The sequence below is a fragment of the Neophocaena asiaeorientalis genome, unplaced genomic scaffold (assembly GCF_003031525.2).
Source record: "Neophocaena asiaeorientalis asiaeorientalis breed wild unplaced genomic scaffold, Neophocaena_asiaeorientalis_V1.1 scaffold291, whole genome shotgun sequence".
In the NCBI taxonomy this organism is placed as follows: Eukaryota; Metazoa; Chordata; class Mammalia; order Artiodactyla; family Phocoenidae; genus Neophocaena; species Neophocaena asiaeorientalis.
The window spans coordinates 1,607,775-1,632,050 of record NW_020172735.1 but is presented as its reverse complement, the minus strand read 5'-3'; the positions used below and the strand labels follow the sequence as shown (position 1 = coordinate 1,632,050).

General features: G+C 35.4%; 1 protein-coding gene across 1 annotated transcript in view; it reads left to right on the top strand.

Moving 5' to 3' along the window:
* The window catches only part of WDR64 (WD repeat domain 64), a 148,152-nt gene that overhangs the window by 91,059 nt on the left and 32,817 nt on the right, over window positions 1-24,276 (top strand). The window contains exons 15-20 of the mRNA XM_024740483.1: window positions 9,309-9,439; window positions 12,064-12,165; window positions 13,334-13,403; window positions 14,335-14,371; window positions 14,973-15,112; window positions 16,798-16,903. Coding sequence (XP_024596251.1) covers window positions 9,309-9,439; window positions 12,064-12,165; window positions 13,334-13,403; window positions 14,335-14,371; window positions 14,973-15,112; window positions 16,798-16,903 — 586 coding nt within the window. The remainder of the gene's footprint in view (window positions 1-9,308; window positions 9,440-12,063; window positions 12,166-13,333; window positions 13,404-14,334; window positions 14,372-14,972; window positions 15,113-16,797; window positions 16,904-24,276) is intronic.

The window sequence follows — 24,276 nt, the reverse complement described above, 5'->3', positions numbered from 1 at the left end:
GAGATTATCATACTAAGTGAAGTAAGTCAGAAAAAGACAAATACCATATGACATCACTTATATGTGGAATCTATAATGACACAAATGAAACTTTGTATGAAACAGAAACATAATTAGGGGCATAGAAACTAGACTGGTAGTTGCCAAGGGGAAGGGGAGTGGGAGAGGATTGGGTGGGAGTTTGGGATTAGCAGATGCATTCTATATTATATATAGAATATATAATTATGAAAAAGAATATATATATATATATATATATATATATATATATATATCACTTTGCTGTACACCAGAAACTAACACAACATTGTAAATCAACTATACTTCAGTTTTTTTAAAAAGCTCTAAAGAAAGACAAAGAAAGATCAATGCAAGAAGAGGATATCACACTCAACATATAGGCACGCAGTATAGGAGCACCTAAATACATAAAATAAATACTAACAGAGATAAAGGGAGAAATTGACAGGAATACAATAATAGTAGTTGACTTTAATGCTGACTTCAATGGACAGATCTTCCAGACAGAAAATCAGTAAGCAGCAAAGACCCTAAAGTGTACAGTCCCTTTGCTGTACAGCAGTAATTAACACAACATTGTAATTCAACTATACTTCAATAAAAATATAAATTTAAAAAATCACAGAGGTAAGAAATTGCATGGTTTTCTAGGGATAGCTACAAGTATTTCAGTGTGCCTGAAATAAGTGGTAGAAGATGGAGACAGACAGAGAGGTAGAGCCTGGATCATTCTCAGTGTTATTAAGGAGATTGAATACCCTATAAGAAATGGAAAACAATTGAAAGGCTTTAAATGAGAAACGTCATGATCAGATTTGTGTTGTGGTAGCAGCTTTGATGCTGCTTTAATGGCAGATTCAAATGGACAAGACTAAAGGCAGAAGATTCAGGTAATAAGGTACAATTTTAGTTAAAAGATATAAGACCATGATAGTGGGGATGGTAGAAGGAGAGGTTTCCAAAAATATTTAGGTGATAAAAGTAGCAGAACTTGCAACTGATTTGTTAGTGATGGATACCATGCAGTCAGGAGAAGGTCCTAAGGGAAAAACAGGAATCAATACAGCTCCAAGATTTCTAACTTGCATGATGAATTAGGAAGTTGTGCTACCCAATAAGATATAGAATAGAATGAAGGAACATGCTTAAAGAAGGTGTTAACTTAGACATATTAACTTTGAGATACTTGTAAAATTTCTAAGTAATTAGATATATAAGCCTGAAGCTTGTGGGAGAGGACTGGACTAGATTATTAGGTCATTAACGTAAGAGAATGATTATTAAAACATAAGAGGATGAGATTGCCCAGAGAGAGTTAGAAAAAAAGAAAAAGAAAATGAGCTGGAGGTAGACCCTAAGGATATAAATATTTAAAATGTTGGTAGAGTAAGAAGATACTGAGTTAGAAACAGAAAATGAAGGATCATATAGACACAAGCAAAACCAAGAAAGTCCAGTGCCAAGCATGTCAAGAGAGTAAGAAGTTTCAGGAAAGAGAGAGCAATTGACAGTGATAAGAATAGACCTCTAATCTTATTTAGATGTTCCCAAGTCTTGCCTATATCTCTGATATAGCACTTTCAAATTGTACAGTAATCAGGAGCAGTTTTTTCAGGATTACTTGAGATGCTGCCTCCCAGGCTTGAAGTCCTCAGTATGTCCACCAAATAAAACATAGCTCTCAACTTTTGTGTCTATATTGTTTTAGTCGACATTTATGGTGACCATGGATAAGGGACCCGGAGCTGATTTCTTTCCTTCACCTGAACTCTACGAGGATCTGGAGCCTTGGTACCAGCAGAGACCTCATGCCTATTTGCATCCTTGGGGAGTCCAGACGAATTCGGATGAGCATCTCCTGGTTCTAGGCTCTCCCGTTATTGGTTGATGATCCTAAGTTTTATTCGGTGGTGTTAAACTCCTCTTTGGAGTCGTAGGTTACCCTTGAAACTCAGTTTCAAGAAGAGGTACCTGGGTTACCCTCAGTGTAAAAGGCACTGGGAAGATTTTTGCTCAGTTTAGACACTGAGTGGTTTATCCTCAGTTTAAAGACTGGGAAGATGTTGCTCGGTTAAACACTGAGTAAGGTTGGACTGGACTGAGTAATTAGGGGGAAGACTGACCTGTCATCTTTCCTTGAATTGGCTACCTTAATAGACTGTGTTGAAATAAAACAGAAATCTTATGAGAGCTTCTGAACTCTGAAGAACAGACTGTCTCCTCCTGGCCGGCAACAGCTTTCTCAGGTGAGTGAGAAACTTGCAGGAATGGTGGAGGCAAGACCATGCAGCTGTCCTATAGGGAAACCCACTAATTTGATTAACAACCTACTCAACCTGGGATGTGAATAAGAACTGACCATCCCGTGATCTGAGCACCCATGGTGGTCTTGTATGCCACCAGGAGAACCTGAGAAAGGTAAGAGGGGCTGAAACAACTCTGGGGCAAAAGCCTATGGGAGTTAAGATCTCAAGCAGCAATTGGCCCACCACATGATGGTCACAATCATCACATTGCACGTGATCATCACTAGCAATTTTTATTTCAACAAATTCACCTCAGAATGGGAAATAAAGCTTTCAGAACAAAAGAAAAAGGACGACAGATTGCCAGCCTCCAACTAATACCCCCAGCCAGGTTTATGTATGTACAAAACTTACAAGTACTTACTTAATTGGGAATTAAAGGAAATCTTACTCTAAAAATAAGGAGGCTCTTTTATGGCATATGAAGTTACGTTTAAAAAGCTGGCTTGTTAAAAGCATCTTTACAGAGTTCTGACTTTAAACAAAGGCCTTCTAGAGGGAACTTACATTTCTCTTTCTGTATCTTGGAGATGTAAATGTTCTAGCTGATCTTCCTAGAGCATTGTGTGTGTGTGTGTGTGTTTGAAAACCTGACCTCTGCCATACTATTTTTGAGAGTAAACTTTCTGGATCTTACTTAGGTGACATTTTTCTCCACTCTCTTATAGGGAAGCCTCTTGCATCTTATTGGTTTGAATCACTATTAAAATATTTCATTAATGGCCAAATGATGGATCCTTTAAATTGGAGAAACTTCTAAATTGGCGGATTTTCTAGAGTGCTCTCATGATAAACAGCTGTGTTATTGGTACTTATAAAAACAAAAATCAAATTAAAGGTGGAAAAAAGAAATATATCTAATGGTCAACCTAAGAACTTCCTTAGCTTGGATCAAACAAAGAAAAACAGATTTGGGAAGCTTTATTTGTGATCTTTGCTTCCTCTCAATAGCTCTTACAGATGTTAATAAAAACATTGGAATAAATTAATGTTAACAGGAAAAGAACATGTAAGAAAGTCTAGATACTTTTTCCAGCAAGGTAGAAATTTTTAAAAAGACATCTCAAATGAATAAAGAAATCTTTAGATAGTTATTTAAAATGGGATAAATAAAATGAATATTTATGTGATTACCTAAGGTTAAATGGGCCAAAAAGGACTCCCTACAGGTCCTCAACATTAAAAGCCAACAAGTCTACTTACCCCAGTTTAAAATATACATATATTAAGAGCTGAAAAAAATTTACACTGAGATATCTGACCAGTAAGTATTTGGGGCAACAGTTGGGCCAAAACACCTGAGTTCCTTGGCTCAACCCTCTCTGGGGATCCCAGAGCCTTTTATATAAAAATAGATTAAATGGGCAGGGAATAAAAAGAAAGAAAAACTTCTAGAACACCTCCTGTAAGATCAAAGTTTGTTGATTGGATCCTAATGAAAACTAAAGGTATAAAAAGTGACAGAATTGAGATGAAAGTGTATAAAATTGATGTATTTAAATGGGCTTTATATAAGATGGTTATGTCTCTTTGTTTAATTATATTGCAGGATAGGCACGTTTCACTGGGGAATTCTTCCTCTGTGTGGTATTGAATCACTAGGTTGTGTTTCAGGGGGCTCTGAAGAGCTCCAGTTCTTTATGATTCAGTGCAGAAAGAATTCAGTGAGAGGCAAAGTGATAGATAAGAAGTGATTTATTAGCATAGGAAGCTTGTGAGGCTTACAAGTGGGTGGGTGAGAGGGTGCTTCCCCCGAGAACATAGTGGGCTACAGTTTTATAATCAAAGGAAAAATGGCGAGGGGGAAAAGACCAACTTATTCCTCATTCTTGAGTAGACATCAAGCTTCCATCATCAGCTCCTCCTCCAAGTTGGGCAGGGGAGTTTTCTTGTCCCTATATGGTCAAGCTGGGACTTTCATGGCACTATGGAAAAATTATTCCATGTCTCAGTACAATGAGGGTCTTTCACTTTGAAATGTCACTTTTCCATAAATTATTGGTTTTCATGTGTGTAGAGAACATGTCCCAAGGATTATTAACTTACTGAGCTTGCTGGGCAAGATGTGGGTCTCATGCCACAATTGTTTTATTGTTTTGGGGCATGTCTCATGCTTCTGCTGCATGGTTTTGTTGCTAAGCAAGCCTGATTGGTTTTGTGGTTAAGCAAACCTACTTTCTTGAGTGATCATCAACTAACAGGGGTCCCCCATATTTTTTCTTTACTTACAATCCCCTAGTGGGATTAACTATTTAATCACCTAGTTTGTCCCTTTACTCTGTCCCTATCAGTATTATAAGACAAGGCATATAGATCTGCCCCTCAGGAAATATTAATTGAACATATTAAAGGAAACTGATAGGGGTACCTGAGCCATACAAAAAGTAAAGCCTGGAAACTAACATTCAAGGGCTAATAAAAATAGTGATTTTGCTCTGGGTTTAACTTGTAAACTCAGAAAGAAGGTCTTTGCTGAATGCCTTATACAAGCTTTTGAATGTATGATAAACTAAACTCTAATGTTCTAGAACATAGAGCTCATAAATTTCAGTTTAGTTAGAAATCTTCTCACTGATATAAAATATAGCTGGGCAAGTCAATCTTTTAGTATCCATTAGGTGACAGACCTGTTCTTTGGGGAATTAAAAGCAACTGTCTTTCTCTTGCAAATCTTTACAAACCAGAATGTAAATTCAAGTCACAAGGAGCTGAGACTGAGCCTAATTAGCTCAATCAGGCAGAACCTGACACCAAGGGGAAAAAAATGACAAAGTGACAGTTTTAAAATTCAAACCAAACTTTACAAATAGTAAAGCCTTAGTCATCTGAGCAAACAACTTTAATGTCTTCCAACTGTTCTTTGTAAACTAGTAAGTTTATATTGTAATACCTGATTCATAACTGTTTTTTTTAAATTTATTTTTTAGTGAAGCCATGAGATCTCTAGCTTTGCCTGTTTATATATCTGTGTACACTTTATACATATGAGATAGCTCTACCTCTGGAAGGTATTTTCAGAATTGAATTTATAAAGAGCTCAATTTTAAACTAAGCACATACAAATTAAATAGGAAAGAAACTGGCTAAAATGACTTTCAGGTTCATGTGAACTGGGAAATATTCAATATTAAGTTGGTACCTGGTATTAAAGTTAAAATCTGTTGATCTAATAGACATGTCTTTAGAGTCATCAACATTAAGTATAATATTTTATTGTGCCTAGGTTTAATAGAAGTCATATAAGACCTTATTATATCTATTACAAGAAAAATAACTTGATATGATGAAAGTTTGTAGTAAATTTAACTGAGATAAAAAGCTTTTTGGTTAACTTTAAAAATAATAATATTTTAGAAATGTCTACTTAAAGTGATCTCTCCAGATATTTGGTAACAAAGTTCTAGTGTTGCTTAATTTAAGTGATGGAAGTTTATTAAATAGCTAGGTGATTCCCAAATAACATAAGATACTGAGACATCAATTACTAAACAGAGAAACTAAAGGTATTTAGGACTATAAATAAATATGTTTGGTGCCACCCTGAGTTGTTCTCTATAAGAAAACAAATGTTTTTTAAGAAATTATCACTGGTATTATGTTTACCAATCTACAGAATGCTAACGTAAAATACAGTTCATAATTGCTTACTTCTTAGTTTTCACTAGAAATTAAGGTTTTTAAGAGTTGAGGATTCTCATTTAAACATGTAATTAAAGTGAATAGGAATAATAAGGAAACATTCCAGTACACTGTAGGAAAGTAGAATGTGTGTTTTCAGTAAAGAAGTTATGAGGAATGGAATTACATTTTATTGGGGGAAAGTATGTCTTAGAGCTAGTTGTTTTTGGATGGAAAGATAAGGGATGAACAAATATGGATACAGAAAGCGATGTGAGATTATGGAAAGGAACTCTGAAGTTTTATGCATGTTCAGGATTAGCTAATTTTAGACTGAAGTTAATAAAGTTAATGGATTTTGTTGTTAAGTAAGCTAGTACAAGACTGGAATTTGAAAAAATTTCTTAAGAATGCTCCTTTTTGATAACAGATTGTGTGAGTTTCTGTACCCTTAAGTGATCCGTATTTGTTTTGTTTTGTTTTTAATATTTTTGTGACTTTGGTTAAATGAATAAGTATTGTTTTGCAGTGACCTATGATCCTGTTGCATTTTAAAACCTTTTTTATATTTTTAACAAACTTCCTAAATATCAAACTCTAACTAAAGTTCTTTTAGCCTCCAGCTGACCCTGGGTTGCTTCAAAGGGCTTTGAAGGAACCCTGAGATATCTCCGAGAGAAATATTAAACTAATTAAGTTTATTTGGTATGTTAAATTACTTAAAGAACATTGCCAAGTGATTGGAGATGAACCTTAGCTTATAATGTATGGATAAATGTCATTAATATACATATTCCAAAATTTATATTAAATTCCTAAAATCTGATATGCTCTGATATGTTATCAGTCATAATTCTAGTGATTATCTTAAAATGTTATATGTCACAGAAATATCCAAGTTTCTTGCCAATTGCATTGTATTCAAATCTTTAACCATGCTATTTTAAGTTTTGTCTTTTATAGACAATCATTATTTTACTCTGATGCTTTTACAAAAATGAGGATCTTCAAGAAGACTCATAAAAAGGACTTGCTTTAAACAAATATAAGTCTCTGATAGCCTTTAGATAACACCACTGAACTGAGGAACAAATGACAAAACTCTAACGGAAAATCTGATGACTTCATCCAGATCAACAGAAATTAATTTCATGGGACCAAATGAACTAAAAATTATGGTTTATAACTTTATGACTTTTTGTAAAATATACTAGCTTTAATTTTTGTTTTCCAAAAAAATCTTTCTTCTTATGCTATGTCTTACAACAAGTTGATAAAGTATACCTTTGTAAACAAAGATGAAACATTTAACTTTTTCTCTCTACCTGATTAATCCAGAATTTGGCTTCTCCAAGTGGCTCTCTTGTGAACTTGATGGTTTATTGCAACTGCATTATAATAATTGTTTTAATTTGTTCTTTGTTTCCAAGTTGTTTATGCTTTGTGTCTCCCTGTTGCACTATTGACTTTATCAATGTTACTAGCTGTATTACTTATATCCTGTCTATTTTATAAGGTTGTTGTCTCTTACTGTCACCAGGCCTCCAACAAAATTGATGACGTTAGCTAAACATCTTGAGGACATAGATCACATTTACGACTCATAAAGTAATTGTAATTGTTAGAGAAATGCAAATCAAAACTACAATGAGGTATCAGCTCACACTGGTCAGAATGGCCATCATCAGAAAATCTACAAACAGCAAATGCTGGAGAGGGTATGGAGAAAAGGGAACCCTCTTGCACTGTTGGTGGGAATGTAAATTGATACAGCTCCTATGGAGAACAGTATGGAGGTTCTTTAAAAAGCTAAAAATAGAATTACCATATGACCCATCAATCCAACTCCTGGGCATATACCCAGAGAAAACCATAATTCAGAAAGAAACATGCACCCTGATGTTCATTGCAGCACTATTTACAATAGCCAGGTCATGGAAGCAACCTAAATGCCCAATGACAGATGACTGGATAAGGAAGATGTGGTACATATACACAATGAAATATTACTCAGCCATAAAAAGGAATGAAATTGGGTCATTTGTAGAGATGTGGATGGACCTAGTAATAGTGTGATTCTAGGTATAGGAAGAAGCAACAAGGTAAAACATTTCATGAATCATAATAGACAAGTAAGACAGAGGATCCAGAGAATCTGTTAATTATCAACAGGGCCTAATCCAGAAATTAGCACCTAGAGTGACATATCAACAAAAATTTTTGCCTGATCTGGGAAGAAACTCTGAGCACTGTGGGACAAAAATTGGTCATGAAATGTCTCCCAAGTATCGCTCAAATTTCAGACCAAGAGGAGGAACTATCCTGCCATATCAGTAAAAAATATATCACAGTCATCAATAATTGCAGTCATCTCTGATAGTGAGCTGGTTAGTCCTGAGGGAACTCAGGAAGGGAACAAAGAATACTTGCCATCTAGCAGGCATCAGACTACAGCCACTCTCGAAGTTGAGCCCTGAGGAAACTCAGGATGTAAAAACACTGGATACTGGCCCCAGGTAGCTGAGGTGTATATCAAAGGAATGATCTCAGTGAGTCCAGACTCTTGCATCTTCCCACATATAGAAAAGCACTAAATTCTTTAAATTGAGATATCTAGTTTTCTTCTATTAACAGTAATCTTTTGTTGCTTTTTGTTGGAAAACTCCTATGTATCCTAGCTCTCCCCTCACTTCCTTGGAGCAGTTTTCTCAGGGTTACTTGAGATGCTGCCTCCTGGGCTTGAAGTCCTCAGTATGTCTGTCAAATAAAACATAACTCTCCAAAAAAAACTGTACAGTAATCAATACTTTATCTGAATGCTTGAATTGTATTATAAGTTTTGCCAGGTCACCGACATTCTGTTTGACTATATATTCCAAGAACCTAACATAGTAGGTACCAAAAAAGTACTTGAGGCAAGACAATTGAAAACTATCAAATAGCACTGGCAGTAGAAAGTCTTTAGTGATAATTAGAAAAAGCTTTCATAGAGTGGCATGGAGCAGAAGTCAGATGATGGGTGAAAGGAAGGTAAGTTAAAACAGCTAATATAGAATATTCTTTCAAGAAGTTTGAAGAGGAGAGAAAGCGGGGAAGGTAATTTAATGGTTGGTAGTTACCGCTGAAAGAAGAAGACAGTAGAGAAGGAGACTATATTTTTGTTGTTTCAATAAATTCTACAAATTAAAATATTTTATGCCAAAAGAATTTAGCTTTTACTAACTTTCATGCTTTAGAATTTAAATATATATATTTTTTTGTTTTAAGTTAATGACAGAATAATAAAGTGTGCACATTGTGTTTGTACTGTGCTTAGATACTGTTTTCATTATGGTCATTGAGTCTGTTTCCTTCCTTCTTCAGAATCCTGCCATCAGTATGGAAATGAACTGCATCGATCTATTACAAGTAGAAGGATATAATTTGATAGCTGCCGGAACCTTAAATGGTGTGATCATCTTATGGAATTTTGTAACATCTACTGTCAAAGAAGTGTGAGTTGCATTGTTTCCTTAAATAATATAATCATTTCCATAAAAACTTGAGCTGCAGAAAAGCCAGAGTAACATTCAATACTTAAAAATATAAATACTTAAAAAAATAAAGCAATAAATAAAAGGGATGATAACTCTCTCAAGGAGGCTTTCCTGGAGGTTATGCTCACGAGGAGACTATGTTTTAAGTGTCTAAATCCCAGAATGATATGAATAAAGTGAATCTTAAGTATATGTATTCCCAAGTGCTTTTACATTTACTCTTCTTGAGTATGTACTAGAGTATGTACATGCTTTCCATGTATAATCTTGTCCAAATTCATAACCTTAACAAATACTTAAATACTTAATAATGTAAAATAATCTCATAGCTTCAAGCACACATATCCAATTGCCTACTGGCAATTACACCATCTGGATTTCCAACAAGACCCTTAAAGTCCCACATGCCCAAATCTTCTTCCCAACCTACCCTCCCCCAAAACATCTTTTCCTGTATTCCCATTGACACCACTATCTACACAGTCACCAAAGTCAAATGGTGAGAAGTATTCAAGAGGGGTTTTCCTTCTTATTCACCACCCCAACACATTACTACAGGTCAATATTAACAAGGGCATGACATATGTAATTCTACATCTCAACCAATTAGATTTGCTCTGTTCCACAAACTTTACCCTCCCCTTGCAATCCATTTCTAAATGTCCTTACCATTGGTTATAAAGAAAATAATGTAACATTGTATTATTTGTTATGGATGGATTATAAATAATACGCTTTCCCCAGTTGTGTAATTGGGCTCTAAGCAAGGGCCATGTATGAACACCTTATGTCAAGACAGTTTGTAAAATTGTACTTTGAGGTACAAGATAGCCAAGAACTTTAACGATGAATTAAAAAGAAAATCAATTCTATCTAAGCATTTGGGGGAAGGAAAGAGGTATAAAAGGAAGAGAGAAGAGAGTCAAATAGGACAAGGGAAAAGAAGAAAAAAAAGCAAAAGAAATCTCTGTCTAGCTATAGTACCTTGCATACATCTACCTGGACTCCATGACCCTTTCCAGTCTATGTCAGAGTTTTCATTTTCAACCAAGTTTTGGGAGGAAATAGTCCTTTCCTTTTTGATTCTGGGTATATTTTCCTTTGAACCTTTAGCTGAAGTATCTGTTTCGGAAGACCCCTCCTCTGTACCTCAGCTCAGGTTCTACTAGGCCCTGCTGCTAGAATTCCTGTCATCCTTCAGTTCCTTCCCTTCAACCCTTGCCCTTAGGCTTTTCTCACAGACTGTATACTTGTCATTTTATTCCTATATCAATATACACTGCACAATTCCTCACCTTCTTATTAATTCAGTTCTCACATTGTGTCAGCTTGTGTATGACTCACTACTTAGGGAAAACATATAGACTAAAAAGGCAGAGACAATAGTCCTACTGCCACCGCTTAAAAGAGAGGGCAGCTCCCCTGAGAATATTCCCAATTCAAAGGTAAAGATCTTCCTTGTTGAAATGCTAAGCATTTTACCGAGGGATGCATGCAAATCCAATACCCAATCAAAGAAAAATAACTGACGGTAATGGGTCATACACAGTGTCCTCTTCCTATAACAAGATGATTATACAAAAACAATTGATTTAGAATCACTGGAGTATTTCACATAGCATATAATTTAACACAGAACTGTCCAAGGTAATTTAGGCCTAGTTTAAAGACTCTAAAGTTGAACATGGTTTCCATATTCCTGGTGGGGGCCATCTCTACCTCTACCTCAAACTTTGCTTTAAGATCCCTTCACCAGTCAGGAGAAATAAGCTTTCTCTTTCTGTTCAAAGCCCCATGCCTTTTTTTGGGTGCAAACTAGAAATTGTTGTTGCTAACGGACAGTCCACTTCACTATTCAGTTTACCTGCAGAGCAGAAATATGTAAAAATTTGGAGCTCAACAAGTCATCAAACTCGCAGGCTCCTCTTTTGAGCTTGGTTCACTCTCCAGGAGGTCCTTCATCACTTATCTGTCCAAATTAGCAGAGGCAATTTCCACTAAAGGAAAAAGAACAGTTTGCTACAAGGTCTATTTGCTATAAGGAATGTCAAGTGTGGCTTAAAAGCCTACCATGAAGTGCCAGGACAGGCAGTGGAAGACCATCGCTCTGCTCCCAGGAAATGGCCTAGGAAGGTGTTCTTGGGAATCTGGGCTAATGGGAGACTCAAGCAGCAAGAATAGTGTGATCATCAAATTACCTGCTTTTCTTCTCCACTTAATTATAAGCTACTTGAAGGTAGTAACTACATTTTATTCAAATTTCTCACTCTACTTATTCAAAGAGTAGAAATCTATTCTTTAAACTGTATGAAACTACCAGGAAGTTATATGAGCTCACTCTGTGAACTATAGGTTGAAAAAATAGACAAGCTAATTGACTTAAAAGACGTCTAAGCACTAAAAGATCATGTTATACAGAACCTTATTAAGGAAAGTATGTTCAAATGCTATACCTCTGGGTTTTCTCTCCATATTCAATGAACATTTCAGGAGTTGATTAGTTCTGCCTGGGATATATGATATAGTAATGTAAATTACCACCTTTGTAAATTTTTATCATGTAAATGTATGCTTATTCCTAGGTACAGACCTGAAGATTGCTTCACTGTGGACCCTGACTTGGATCCTAAACGCTTTAGAATTAATGACATACTGTTTCTCTTTCGTAACCCTGAATGTGCAAGGTAACTCAATACTTATTGATCAAGAAATACTGTCTGGGACTTATGTGGATGATATAAAAAGAGTTCTCATCCCAGCATTTAGGAAGGTACAGTTGATGGAAGACATAGTTGGGCTGACCAGTTGGCTTCAGTTTTCTTCCCTGTTATTGTTTTTGTAAGTGGATGGTCCCCAGGAAGATTTAATTTGCTGTGTGGGGATCTAATTTCCCTTACCACAGCTCCCTTTACAACAGTAGCAGAGAGGGAAAATGCTCACTTGACCATATTTGTAGCCAAAAGACAACTCTATGTGCACTTACGTAAAGCAGAAAAAAGGATTTATAGGGCAAATATGAAAGATCATATGGCAGCAGTTTTCATATGACATCTACTATAGCTGAGCAATCTTCATTTCTGAGAGAGAAGGGGATTTTTTTTTTTTTTTTTGCGGTACGCGGGCCTCTCACTGTTGCGGTCTTTCCCGTTGCGGAGCACAGGCTCCGGACGCACAGGCTCAGTGGCCATGGCTCATGGCCCACGGGCCCAGCCGCTCCGCGACATGTGGGATCCTCCCGGACGGGGGCACGAACCCGCGTCCCCTGCATCGGCAGGCGGACTCTCAACCACTGCGCCACCAGGGAAACCCGATTTTTTTTTTAATTTTAAGAAGAGGTGATTTTCCTGTTTGTATTTGCTTGAGAGCTCTGATTTCAGTAAACAATAGGCAATGGTAAACACATCTCTGGAGAGAAATCAAAGGGTTCTGTACTATCATCATCCAGAAGTGAGCCAGAATGTAACACCTTCCCTACTCCTTGACTTGAAATGTTCTTATTCTGAGAATCTTTTTAGGACCTCATCTATATACCAGAACCCTAAGCCAGTTTGCAGCCCATTCTAGCAGAATTGAAAACTGTAGAGCAGAAGTTACCAGGTTTTCCAGGCCTCCCCACGGCCACCCCACTCCCCACCATTTCAGTGTCAGAGCCTCTGGGACAAAATCTAGCCTTAACAGTGGGACAGAGAAGATTTTTATTTCCCACACCCAGGCAGTATCCACAGTATCCACACCAGAATGCACAGATGATGGCAAGAGTAATCACCTGAAATTAAAACAGAGGAGAGCGCCCTTTGAGTATGATAGATTATCTTAACTTTTCCTCTTTGGGCTTCCTCCCTCTCCTTGTAGGAGATCAAGTCAGGATTCCATATGTTCTTCATCTCAATGTGATTCTAGCAAGGGTCCACAGAGTAGTAAGGTAAGCAAGAAATAAGGAGAGTATGTCTTCCTGTTATACCCAATGTTGATTCAAAAATAGTGATTTGTTGCATATAAGTCCCTCCCCTGCATGTATGTAAAAACTTTTTTGTTTTCCCTAAAAAGCAATGTCTAAACTGTCTTCATCTTTTTTTCCTATTTTTTCAAGGCTTTTATATCTGCAAATAATCATGAAGAAAATAAATTACATAGGCTACTTTTAAGTTCATAAAATAATAATTTTAGACTATCTCTTTTGCTAAAAAGTATTACACAATTACACACATTTCACAGAGGGAAGAGACAGCATGTAATTACATAATGTAATGTAATGCCATGGTTTTCAAACTGTGTTCTCAGTTCCAATTTTATATATTTTTACACATTTCATTTCTAGTTAGGATTTTGTTTGAAGGAAAGTTTTCGCTGCATAAATTATTTTAAAAGCACTAGCTTAGTGGAAAAAAAAAATAAACTTGTAAGGATGTGTGTCAGACAGACTTGCACTTAAATCCAAGCGCTCCATTTATTATCTGATTAGCTTTAGAGATGTCACTTAATCTCTGAGTTTCTGTTTCTTCATCAATAAATAATAAAACCTAACTGGCATAGTTGTGAATGGAATTAGAGATCATATACACCAAGAACACAGCATGAACTAGGTATTTAACTATTCTCGTTATTGTGCTACACCGGAGCCACTAGGAAAATGTTGTGTTACAAATACCCTATTTATGAGCATGAAAATCTCTTAATACATCTTTTCGAAGAATTAATTAAAAAATAACTTTAAACCTAATGCTTAAAAAAAACAAACTTTAAACCTAATGCTTAGAGCTATAAATTTAACTATGAAAAAATCTATTCATCCGGTATGTCTCATTTCCTTCCAATGTCATAGAAATATTATCTCTTTTTCTCCCCGAATTCAGGAAAGCAAACAGAGCATACATGACAGTGAGGTTAAAGGTCGGTATGAAATCTCCTCTCTTCCTTATAATAAAACAATTCCTTTACAATAGGGAGTTTAGGTGATAGAATACTTCTAATTAACATATATTCTTTTTGTGACTAAATGTTAAGGTGCTATAGAATTCCATAGTCTAAGAAGCAGAATTTCCATTAGGATGATAACTTTTAGTTACTAGTTAGTTAGTTACTACTAACTCTAGATTTTAAAAATCCAAAATATTACTGAGCTTCTTAGTCTTCAGCTCATTTCCCTAAAACTTATACTAGATTCATAAGCCATTTTGTAATGTGTAAGACTTATACTGGATGTATATCTAGTTTTAGCTGCTATGTACAGTGCAAAGCCTTTTTCAGTAGAATCCAAAATGAGCCCTTTTAGTTTTTTCCAGTGATACAGGATTCCATTTGTTAATGTTTTTTTGTTCTCTGCCTGATTGAAGTTCTCTGGGATTAAAAAAATTCTAGACAAAAGAATGTGGGGTTTTTTTTGTTTTGTTTTGTTTTGTTGCTATTTACTTACCTGCCTCCTCTTTTACATTCTATAAAATTTGAAATTCCAAGTATAACAAACACTGGTAACTCACTAATTTTCCAACAGGTGAGCAAAAAGATGTCACGGTAGGTGAGCGACAGCCAGTGGACAAAAAACATCTGGAAAGCACCAATTTAACAGATACTCAACCACCTATCCTTGTCACTGCACATGAGGATGGACATCTCCGCTTGTGGACCTTGGAGGTGATGGAGCCTGTTATTTTCCTGGAACAGCAAAGAATAGGAAAGATAAAAAGGATTATTGAATAAACCTTAGCCTTCTAAGGTTCCGTATAGCATCTAATTCTATTATTGTTCAATCTTCTAGTCAATATCCTAGTTTTTCAGCCTGCTCACTGAAAATACTACTCAAAATTTATAATAGGTCAGTTTTGTAACTCAGAAGATCAAATCATCAACACTGCTAAGACAACTACTGTATTTCAAATCTTTCTTTACATTGAGCTATGAATACAGCCCACCATATATTTCACTGGATATTTAAATAATATTAGGTAATATAAATGATGAATATATCATTAAAGAATGTAAGAACACTGAAATGTTGAATATACATAAACTTTTAGTTATCCAAACTATTGGAAGATGTTATTACAATAGTATTAAGAGTCCTTAAACATTTTACAGTGAAAAAATAACTTTCATGTACTAAAAGATTTTAAATGATTTGGGGGTGGAAAGTGAGGCAGGGTTTGAATTGGGAGTCCAGAAATGACAGAAGGAAGGATCTTGAGTAGACTGATGATGATGACAATGAAATTTTTAGAGAGGCAAGGGAGGTAGCACCACTTGTAAGGCTCCTTTCTAGAGGGAAACCCAGAAAACAGCAAGTTTTGTATGGCAGATAGCGAGATCCAACAACACAGAACAGCCTAGCTGTCTGTTGGATAAAACCTCCCAGTTGATCAGTTGACTCTTAACTTATTATTAATGAGAAACTCTTGGCTTGAAAATGCTACAAAATATTGTAACAATAATTTTCCCTGTGATGATCCTGGTATTTGAGCAGTGCTTTTTTTCTTCCCCAATAAATAGATAATAAAAGTGTGAGAGCAATAGAAGGAGAAAAGATTATATCTAACTAAATCATAGGAAACAAGTGGCAGATTCAAATTTTTTCTTCCTAAGCTTCAATGTTTAATCTCCAAGTAGAGAAATGTATATGAAAGTCCTTCCCAGTGATGACTTATACTAAATGCCAAAAAACACTGCCAAATTTCAATCCTTATCTTGTGCCAATATTCAAAATTAGATATTTCTGAAAAGACGAATACAATATTCTCACTTAAAATAAGTGAGATACACTTAAATCTGAAAAGAATGTTTATTTAAAAGGAGAATATGGGGCTTCCCTCGTGGCGCAGTGGTTGAGAGTCCACCTGCCGGTGCGGGGGACACGGGTTCATGCCCTGGTCCGGGAGGATCCCACATGCTGCAGAGCTGCTGGGCCCGTGAGCCATGGCCGCTGAGCCTGCACGTCCGGAGCCTGTGCTCCGCAATGGGAGAGGCCACGGCGGTGAGAGGTCCGCGTACCACAAAAAAAAAAAAAAAGAAGAATATGTCACTGGAAAAGGGTTGAGGAACTGCATGAAAAGGGTCATGGGAAATGAGCAAAAACAACCCTCAGGTATAGAGGTGATCTACAATAATCAGTCTAAATGCTTATAATTATGATAATAGTTGTCTCCATTTTTATGAATATTTAATTTCAAAGAAATAAGTCCCTATAGATAATTTCAAATTATTTTTATTACAAAGAAGAGAATCATGTTACAATTAGTAGACATAGTTCTTTGGATAAATTATTTATCGAGAAACTCAACTCCAATATTGATATTTTATAGAATTTATTATTATACTTTATACAGGGAAGACTACTGAAAGATATTCTACCTTTCACAAAACATGCTGCCATTTCTCTGACATCGCTGTATACTGATTCATGTACCAAGATACTACTGACTGGAAATGTGGGTAAGTCACTACTCTTAGGTAGTTGGTCACAGGTATCTTAACAAACTGCATGGTATAAAAATGGATATAGGAAAATATGTGACATTTATTGAGACAAAAGGAAGGATGCCCAAGCTGCCAAATGAACAGAAGAATGAATGAATGTCAGGAAAACCTACTTCATTCCTAGCTCTTTATTTAAAGTAAGACATCTATTTCTTCTGTCTTTAAATTGGGTATAGGACTACCCATCCCCTTACTTTACATGTTGGGAAGAATGTAAAGTTTTCATTTTTAATCTTAAAAGGGTTATGTTGCATTAATCTTTATTCTAAAGGGAGCAGTGTCATGAATTAGAGAAGAAAGAGATTATTTTTCTTAATAGGGGACTTTTTATATTTATTGCTATAACTACTACAGTTGGTCTTAATTCTTTCATGTAACACTATTCTTTTTTTTAATGCTTCCTTTCTATTTCCTTTCTTCTGTCTTTTGAATTAAGCTTAAGTTTTCTTTTCTTGTCTCTAATACTTTGAAAGATTATGTATATGCATAATCTTATGCACATGCATATGTAAATACAGTTTTTAATTTTACTAGTGTTTACTTTTAAGTTTAAAAAAAATCAGTTTATTAGAAGTTAGACTGAAACCTCACCTTTCCACGTAAACAGAAAGCTTAGCCTACATTACCTGTCTCTTTCTCCCACAGCCACTCCTTCACTTATTATTTGCTAATGTAATCTTGAGATTTGCATCCAGATACTGCTATTACATTAATATTTAAATTTTACATCTCCTCATTTAAAAATGTTTTTTTATTTCAAAAGTTATTTTACAAAAGTTGCAACAAATTATTTCGTACCAACAATTATTTGAGTCTTCTGGAGATTATAGAAAATAATTGTTTACGTTTGCATTCAGTATTACCAGTAGGTTTACAATATTTATTTAAAGTTACCTTTATTTAAATGAACTTATTTACAAAATAGAAACAGACTCACAGACATAGAAAACAAACTTATGGTTACCAAAGGGGAAAGCGGTGGAGGAAGGATAAATTAGGAGTTTGAGATCAGGAGATACAAGCTACTATATATAAAATACATAGGGCTTCCCTGGTGGCGCAGTGTTTGGGAGTCCACCTGCCGATGCAGGGGACACAGGTTCATGCCCCGGTCTGGGAAGATCCCACATGCCGCGGAGCGGCTAGGCCTGTGAGCCATGGCCACTGAGCCTGCGCTCCGCAACGGGAGAGGCCACAACAGTGAGAGGCCCGCGTACCACCAAAAACAAAAAATACATAAACAACAAGGTCCTACTATATAGCACAGGGAGCTATATTCAATATCTTGTAATAAACTATAATGGAAAAGAATCTGAAAAAGAATATACATGTATAACTGAATCACTTTTCTATACACCAGAAACTATCACAAATCAACTATACTTCAATAAAAATAAATGATAAAGTTATCTTTATTTTATCTGTTTCTTATTGCTCATCACCAGTCCTTTTATACTCTGATAATCTTATTCTTGACTTCTTATTTTTATTTATCTGGCAATCTTCATAGTTTCCACAAACACTGTTTCTGTTTATAGCAGAATAGAGAAATCTAAAATCAGGCAAATTGTGTTCCTGCTTGTATATTTTTGCACAAACTTTACCTTCTATATGGTAAGCCTTTTCTAACAAAATACATAGAACTAAAATTTGAAATTATCTACAAAATTCCTAGAATGCACCTCTTTTACGGTTATCCCTCTTTGTCTCTGCCCAGAACAATTTTTCTGTCATGTAAGCCATCTACTTCTTGAGATTTGTAGTTTTTGCTGTGGCCTAGAAAAATAGGGTGGGGGTGCATTTGGGATCCAATCCAGTCTCATATATATTATAATTAAAGAAGACCTCCTAGATTCTGACCTTAAGCTTCCTTTATCTGTGCTTTGGTGGATACTAGAAGAACTTTTATGGGGGTTGCTACTGAGTCACTATTTTAATCAGGCATCCTCAGACACCATTAGTTGTTGTTTTTCTGTTGTTATTAAACAGGGTTTATCTTTTAGATCAGTTTTAGGTTCACAGAAAATTTCAGCATAAATTGCAGAGTGCTCATATACACCTTACCCCTACTGCCACACTGCACACAGCCTCCCCCATTTTCAACATTCTGCACCAGAGTGATACATTTGTTACAGTCAATGAACCTACACTGACACATAATAATCACCCAAAGTTCATAATGTGTAATAGTCCAACAAATGTGTAATGACATATATCCACCACTACAGTATCATACAGAGTAGTTTCAATAGCCTACAAAAACCCTGTGCCCAGCCTATTTATCCTTCCCTCCTCTCTTAACCCAGCAATCACTGATCTTTAATGTCTCTCCACAGTTTTGGCTTTTACAGAATGTCATGTGGTTGAAATCATACAGTATGCAGCCTTTTCAGATTGGCTTCCTTCACTTAGTAATGTGCATGTAAGGTTCTTCCATGTCTTTTCATGGTTTGATAGCTCATTTCTTTTTAATGCTGAATAATATTCCATTGTCTGAATGCACTACAGCTTATCCATTCACCTACTGAAGGTCATCTTGGTTACTTTCAAATTTTGGAAATTATGAATAAAGCTGCTATAAATATTTAGCTGCAGGTTTTTGTGAGGACATACACTTTCAACTCATTTGGGTAAACACCAAGGAGCATGAGTTCTGGATCTCCTGGTAAGAGTATGTTTAGTTTTGTAAGAAGCTGCCAAAATGTCTTCCAAAGTAGCAGTACCACTTTGCATTCCCACCAACAATAAATGAAAGCTCCTGTTGCTCCACATCCCCACCAGCATTTGATGTTGTCAGTGTTTTGGAAATTGGCCATTCTAAGAGGTGTGTAGTGATAGTGGCTTTAATTTCCATTTCTACAATGACATAAGATGTGGAGCATCTTTTCATATATGTATTGCCTTCTTCTATGTTGTGTATGCTCAGATTTTTTTGCCTATTTTTTAATAGACTTACTTGTTTTCTGATTGTTGAGTTTGAGTTTCAAGAGTTCTTTGTATATTTTAGATAAAAGTCCTTTATCAGATATATCTTTGCAAATATTTTCTCCTGGCTTGTCTTCCTGTTCCCTTGATGGTACTTATTGCAGAGCAGTAGTTTTAAATTTTAATGAAGTCCAACTTATCAATGATTTGCTTCACAGATCATGCCTTTGGTGCTGTATCTAAAAGTCATTACCAAACTTAAGGTCATCTAAATTTTCTTCTAGGACTTCTATAGTTTTGCATTTTATATTTAGATCTATGATTCATCATCAGTTTTTTTGTGTATGAAGGGTACAAAATCTGTGTCTAGATTGAGAGGGTTTTTTTTTAATCATGAGTGTGTATTGGATTTTGTCAAATGTTTTATCTGCATCTATTGATGTGATCGTATGATTTTTCTTCTTTAGCCTGTGGATATGGTGAATTGCATTCACTGATTTTCAAATGTTGAACCAGCCTTCTATACCTAGGATAAATCCAATTAAGTCATTGTATATAACTTTTTTATATTGCTTATTTTGTTGAGGAATTTTACATCTATATTTATAAGAGATTTTGGTCTGTAGTTTTCTTTTATTGAAATATCTTTGTCTGGTTTTGGTATTATAGTAATCCTGGCCTCATAAAATGAGTAAATAACTATTCCCTGTGCATCTGTCTTCTGAAAGAGACTGTAAAGAATTGATATTCTTCCTTAAATGTATGGTGGAATTCACCATTAAACCCAAGTTGTCCTGATGTTTTCTGTTTTGGAAGATTATTAATTACTGATTTAATTTCTTTAATAATATAGACCTATGTAAAAAAACAAGCTTTGGTAAATTTAACAAAATTAGAATCATTTCAAGCATCTTTTTCTACCACAATGCTATGAGACTAGAAATCAACTGTAAGGGGAAAAAGCTATAAAAAACACAAACACTTGGAGGCTAAACAATATGTTACTAAATAATGAATGGATCACTGAAGAAATCAAAGAGGAATCAGAAAATACCTGGAGACAAATGAGAATGAAAAGAGAACAATCCAAAAATCTATGGGTCACAGTAAAATCAGTTCTAAGAGGAAATTTTCTAGTAATACAAGCCTATGTCAGGAAACAAGAAAAATCTCAAATAACCTAATCTTACACCTAAATCAATAAGAGAAAGAAGAATAATCAAAGCCAAAAGCTACTAGAGGGAAAGAAATCATAAAGAGCAGAGCAGAAATAGATGAAATAGAGACTAAGTAAACAATAGAAAAGATCAATGAAACTAAATTCTGGTTCTTTGAAAAGATAAACAAAATTGATAAACCTCTAGCCAGACTCATCAAGAAAAAAAGAGAAAGGGCCCAAATCAGTAAAATCAGAAATGAAAAGGGAGAAGTTAAAATGGACACCACATAAATACAAAGGAATATAAGAGACTACTATGAACAACTAGGTGCCAATAAAATGGACAACCTAGAAGAAATGGACAAATTCTTAGCAATGTACAATCTCCTAAGATTGAACCAGGAAGAAATAGAAAATATGAACAGACAAATTACCAGTACTGAAATTGAATCAGCAGTTTTAAAACTCCCAACAAACAAAAGACCAGGACCAGATGGCTTCACAGGTGAATTCTACCAAACATTTAGAGAACAGTTAACACATATCCTTCTCAAACTATTCCCAAAAATTGCAGAGGAAGGAATGCTTCTGAACTAATTCTATTGTACAAGGCCAGAATCACCCTGATACCAAAACCAAAGATATGACAAAAAACAAAAATTACAGGCCAATATTGCTGATGAAAACAGAGGAAAAACTCCTCAACAAAATACTAGCAAACTGAATCCAGCAACACATTAAAAGGATCATACACCATGATCAATTGGCATTTATCCCATGGATGCAAGGATTCTTCAATATATGCAAATCAATCAATGTGATACACCATATTAACAAACTGAAGAATAAAAAACATATGATCATCTCAATAGATGCAGAAGAAGCTTTTGACAAAATTCAACACCTATTTATGATAAAAACTCTCCAGAAAGTGGGCATAGAGGGAACCTACCTCAACATAGTAAAAGCCATATATGACAAACTCACAACTAACATCATATTCAATGGTGAAGAGCTGAAAGCATTTCCTCTAAGATCAGGAAAAAGACAAGGATGTCCACTCTCTCCACTTTTATTCAACATAGTTTTGGAAGTCCTAGCCATGGCAATCAGAGAAGAAAAAGAAAATGAATCCAAATTGGAAAAGGAGAAGTAAAACTGTCACTTTTTGAGGATGACATGATACTACACGTAGAAAATCCTAAAGAAGCTACCAGAAAACTACTAGAGCTCATCAATGAATTCAGTAAAGTTGCAGAATACAAAATAAATACACAGAAATCCGTTTCATTTCTATACACTAACAATGAACTATCAGAAAAAGAAATTTAGAAAAAAAACCCATTTACCATTGCATCAAAAAGAATAAAATACCTGAAATAAATCTACCTAAGGAGGTAAAAGACCTATACTTAAAAAACTACAAGTCTCTGATGCAGGAAATTGAAGATGACACAAAGAGAAAGAAAGATATACAGTGTTCATGAATTGGAAGAATTAGCATTGTTAAAATGACCATACTACCCAAGGTAATCTACAGATTCAATGCAATCCCTATCAAAATATCAATGACATTTTTTCACAAAACTAGGGCAAATAATTTAAAAAATTTGTACGGGAACACAAAGCCCTTGAATAGCCAAAACAACCTTGAGAAAGAAGAACAGGGCTGGAGAAACCATACTCCCTGACTTCAGACTATATTACAAAGCTACAGTAATCAAAATAGTATGATACTGGTGGAAAAAAAAAAAGATACACAGATCAGTGGAACAGAATACAGAGCCCAGAAATAAACCCACACACTTATGGTCAATTAATTTATGACAAAGGAGGCAAGAGTATACAATGGAGAAAAGACAGTCTCATCAATAAGTTGTGCTGGGAAAACTGCACAGCTACATGTAAAAGAATGAAGTTAGAACACTTTCTCATACCATATACAAAAATAAACTCTAAATGGATTAAATATCTAAATGTAAGACAGAAAACCATAAAACTCCTTGAGGAAAACATAGGCAGAACACTCTTTGACATAAATTGTAGCAATATATATATTTTTTGTATCTGTCTGCCAAAGCAAAGGAAATAAAAGCAAAAATAAACAAATGGGAACTAATTAAAGTTAAAAGTTTTGCACAGAGAAGGAAACCATTGACAAAATGAAAAAACAACCAAAATGAATGGGAGAAAATATTTGCAATTGATATTAACTGTATAAGGGATTAATATCCAAAGTACATAAACAGCTCATATGAATCAACATTAAAAAATAAAACCCCAAAACTGGGACTTCCCTGGTGGGGTCATGCAGTGGTTAAGACTCTGCACGCCCAATGCAGGGGGCCTGGGTTTGATCCCTGGCCTGGGAACTAGTTCCCACATGCATGCTGCAACAAAGAGTTCACATGCCACAACTAAGGAGCCAGTGAGCCACAACTAAGGAGCTGGTGAGCTGCAACTAAGGAGCCCATAAGCCGCAACTAAGGAGCCCAGATACCACAACTAAGACCCGACGCAACCAAATTTAAAAAATAAATCTAATTTTAAAAAATGGGCTGAAGAACTGAATTGACAGTTTTTTCCAAAGAGGACATGCAGATGGCCAACAGGCACATGAAAAGATGCTCAACATTACTAATCATCAGCAAAATGCAAATCAAAACCACAATGAGATAACACCTCACACCTGTCAGAATGGCTAACATCAAAAAGTTTACAAATAACAAATGTTGGTGAGGATGTGGAGAAAAGGGAAGCCTTCTACACTGTTGGTGGGAATGTAAATTGGTGCAACCACTGTGGAAAACAGTATGAGCGTTTCTCAAAAAACTATAAATAGACCATATGACCCAACAGTTCCACTCTTGGGTATATATCTGAAAAAAACAGAACACTAATTCAAGAAAAATACACCTAATGTTCATAGTAGCATTATTTACAATTGCCAAGGTATGGAAGCAGCCTACATGCTCATTAACAGATGAATGGGCAGAGAAGATGTGAGATATATATATATACACATACATATATATAATGGAATACTACTCAGCCATAAAAGAGAATGAAATTTTGCCATTTGCAAAAACATGGATGGACTTGGAGGGTATTATGCTAAGTGAAATAAGTCACACAGAGAAAGACAAATGCTGTGTGATATCACTTATATGTGGAATCTTAAAAAAAACTAAGGCATATAATAGAAGAAAATAGAGAACAAGCTAGTGGTTACCAGTGGGGAGAG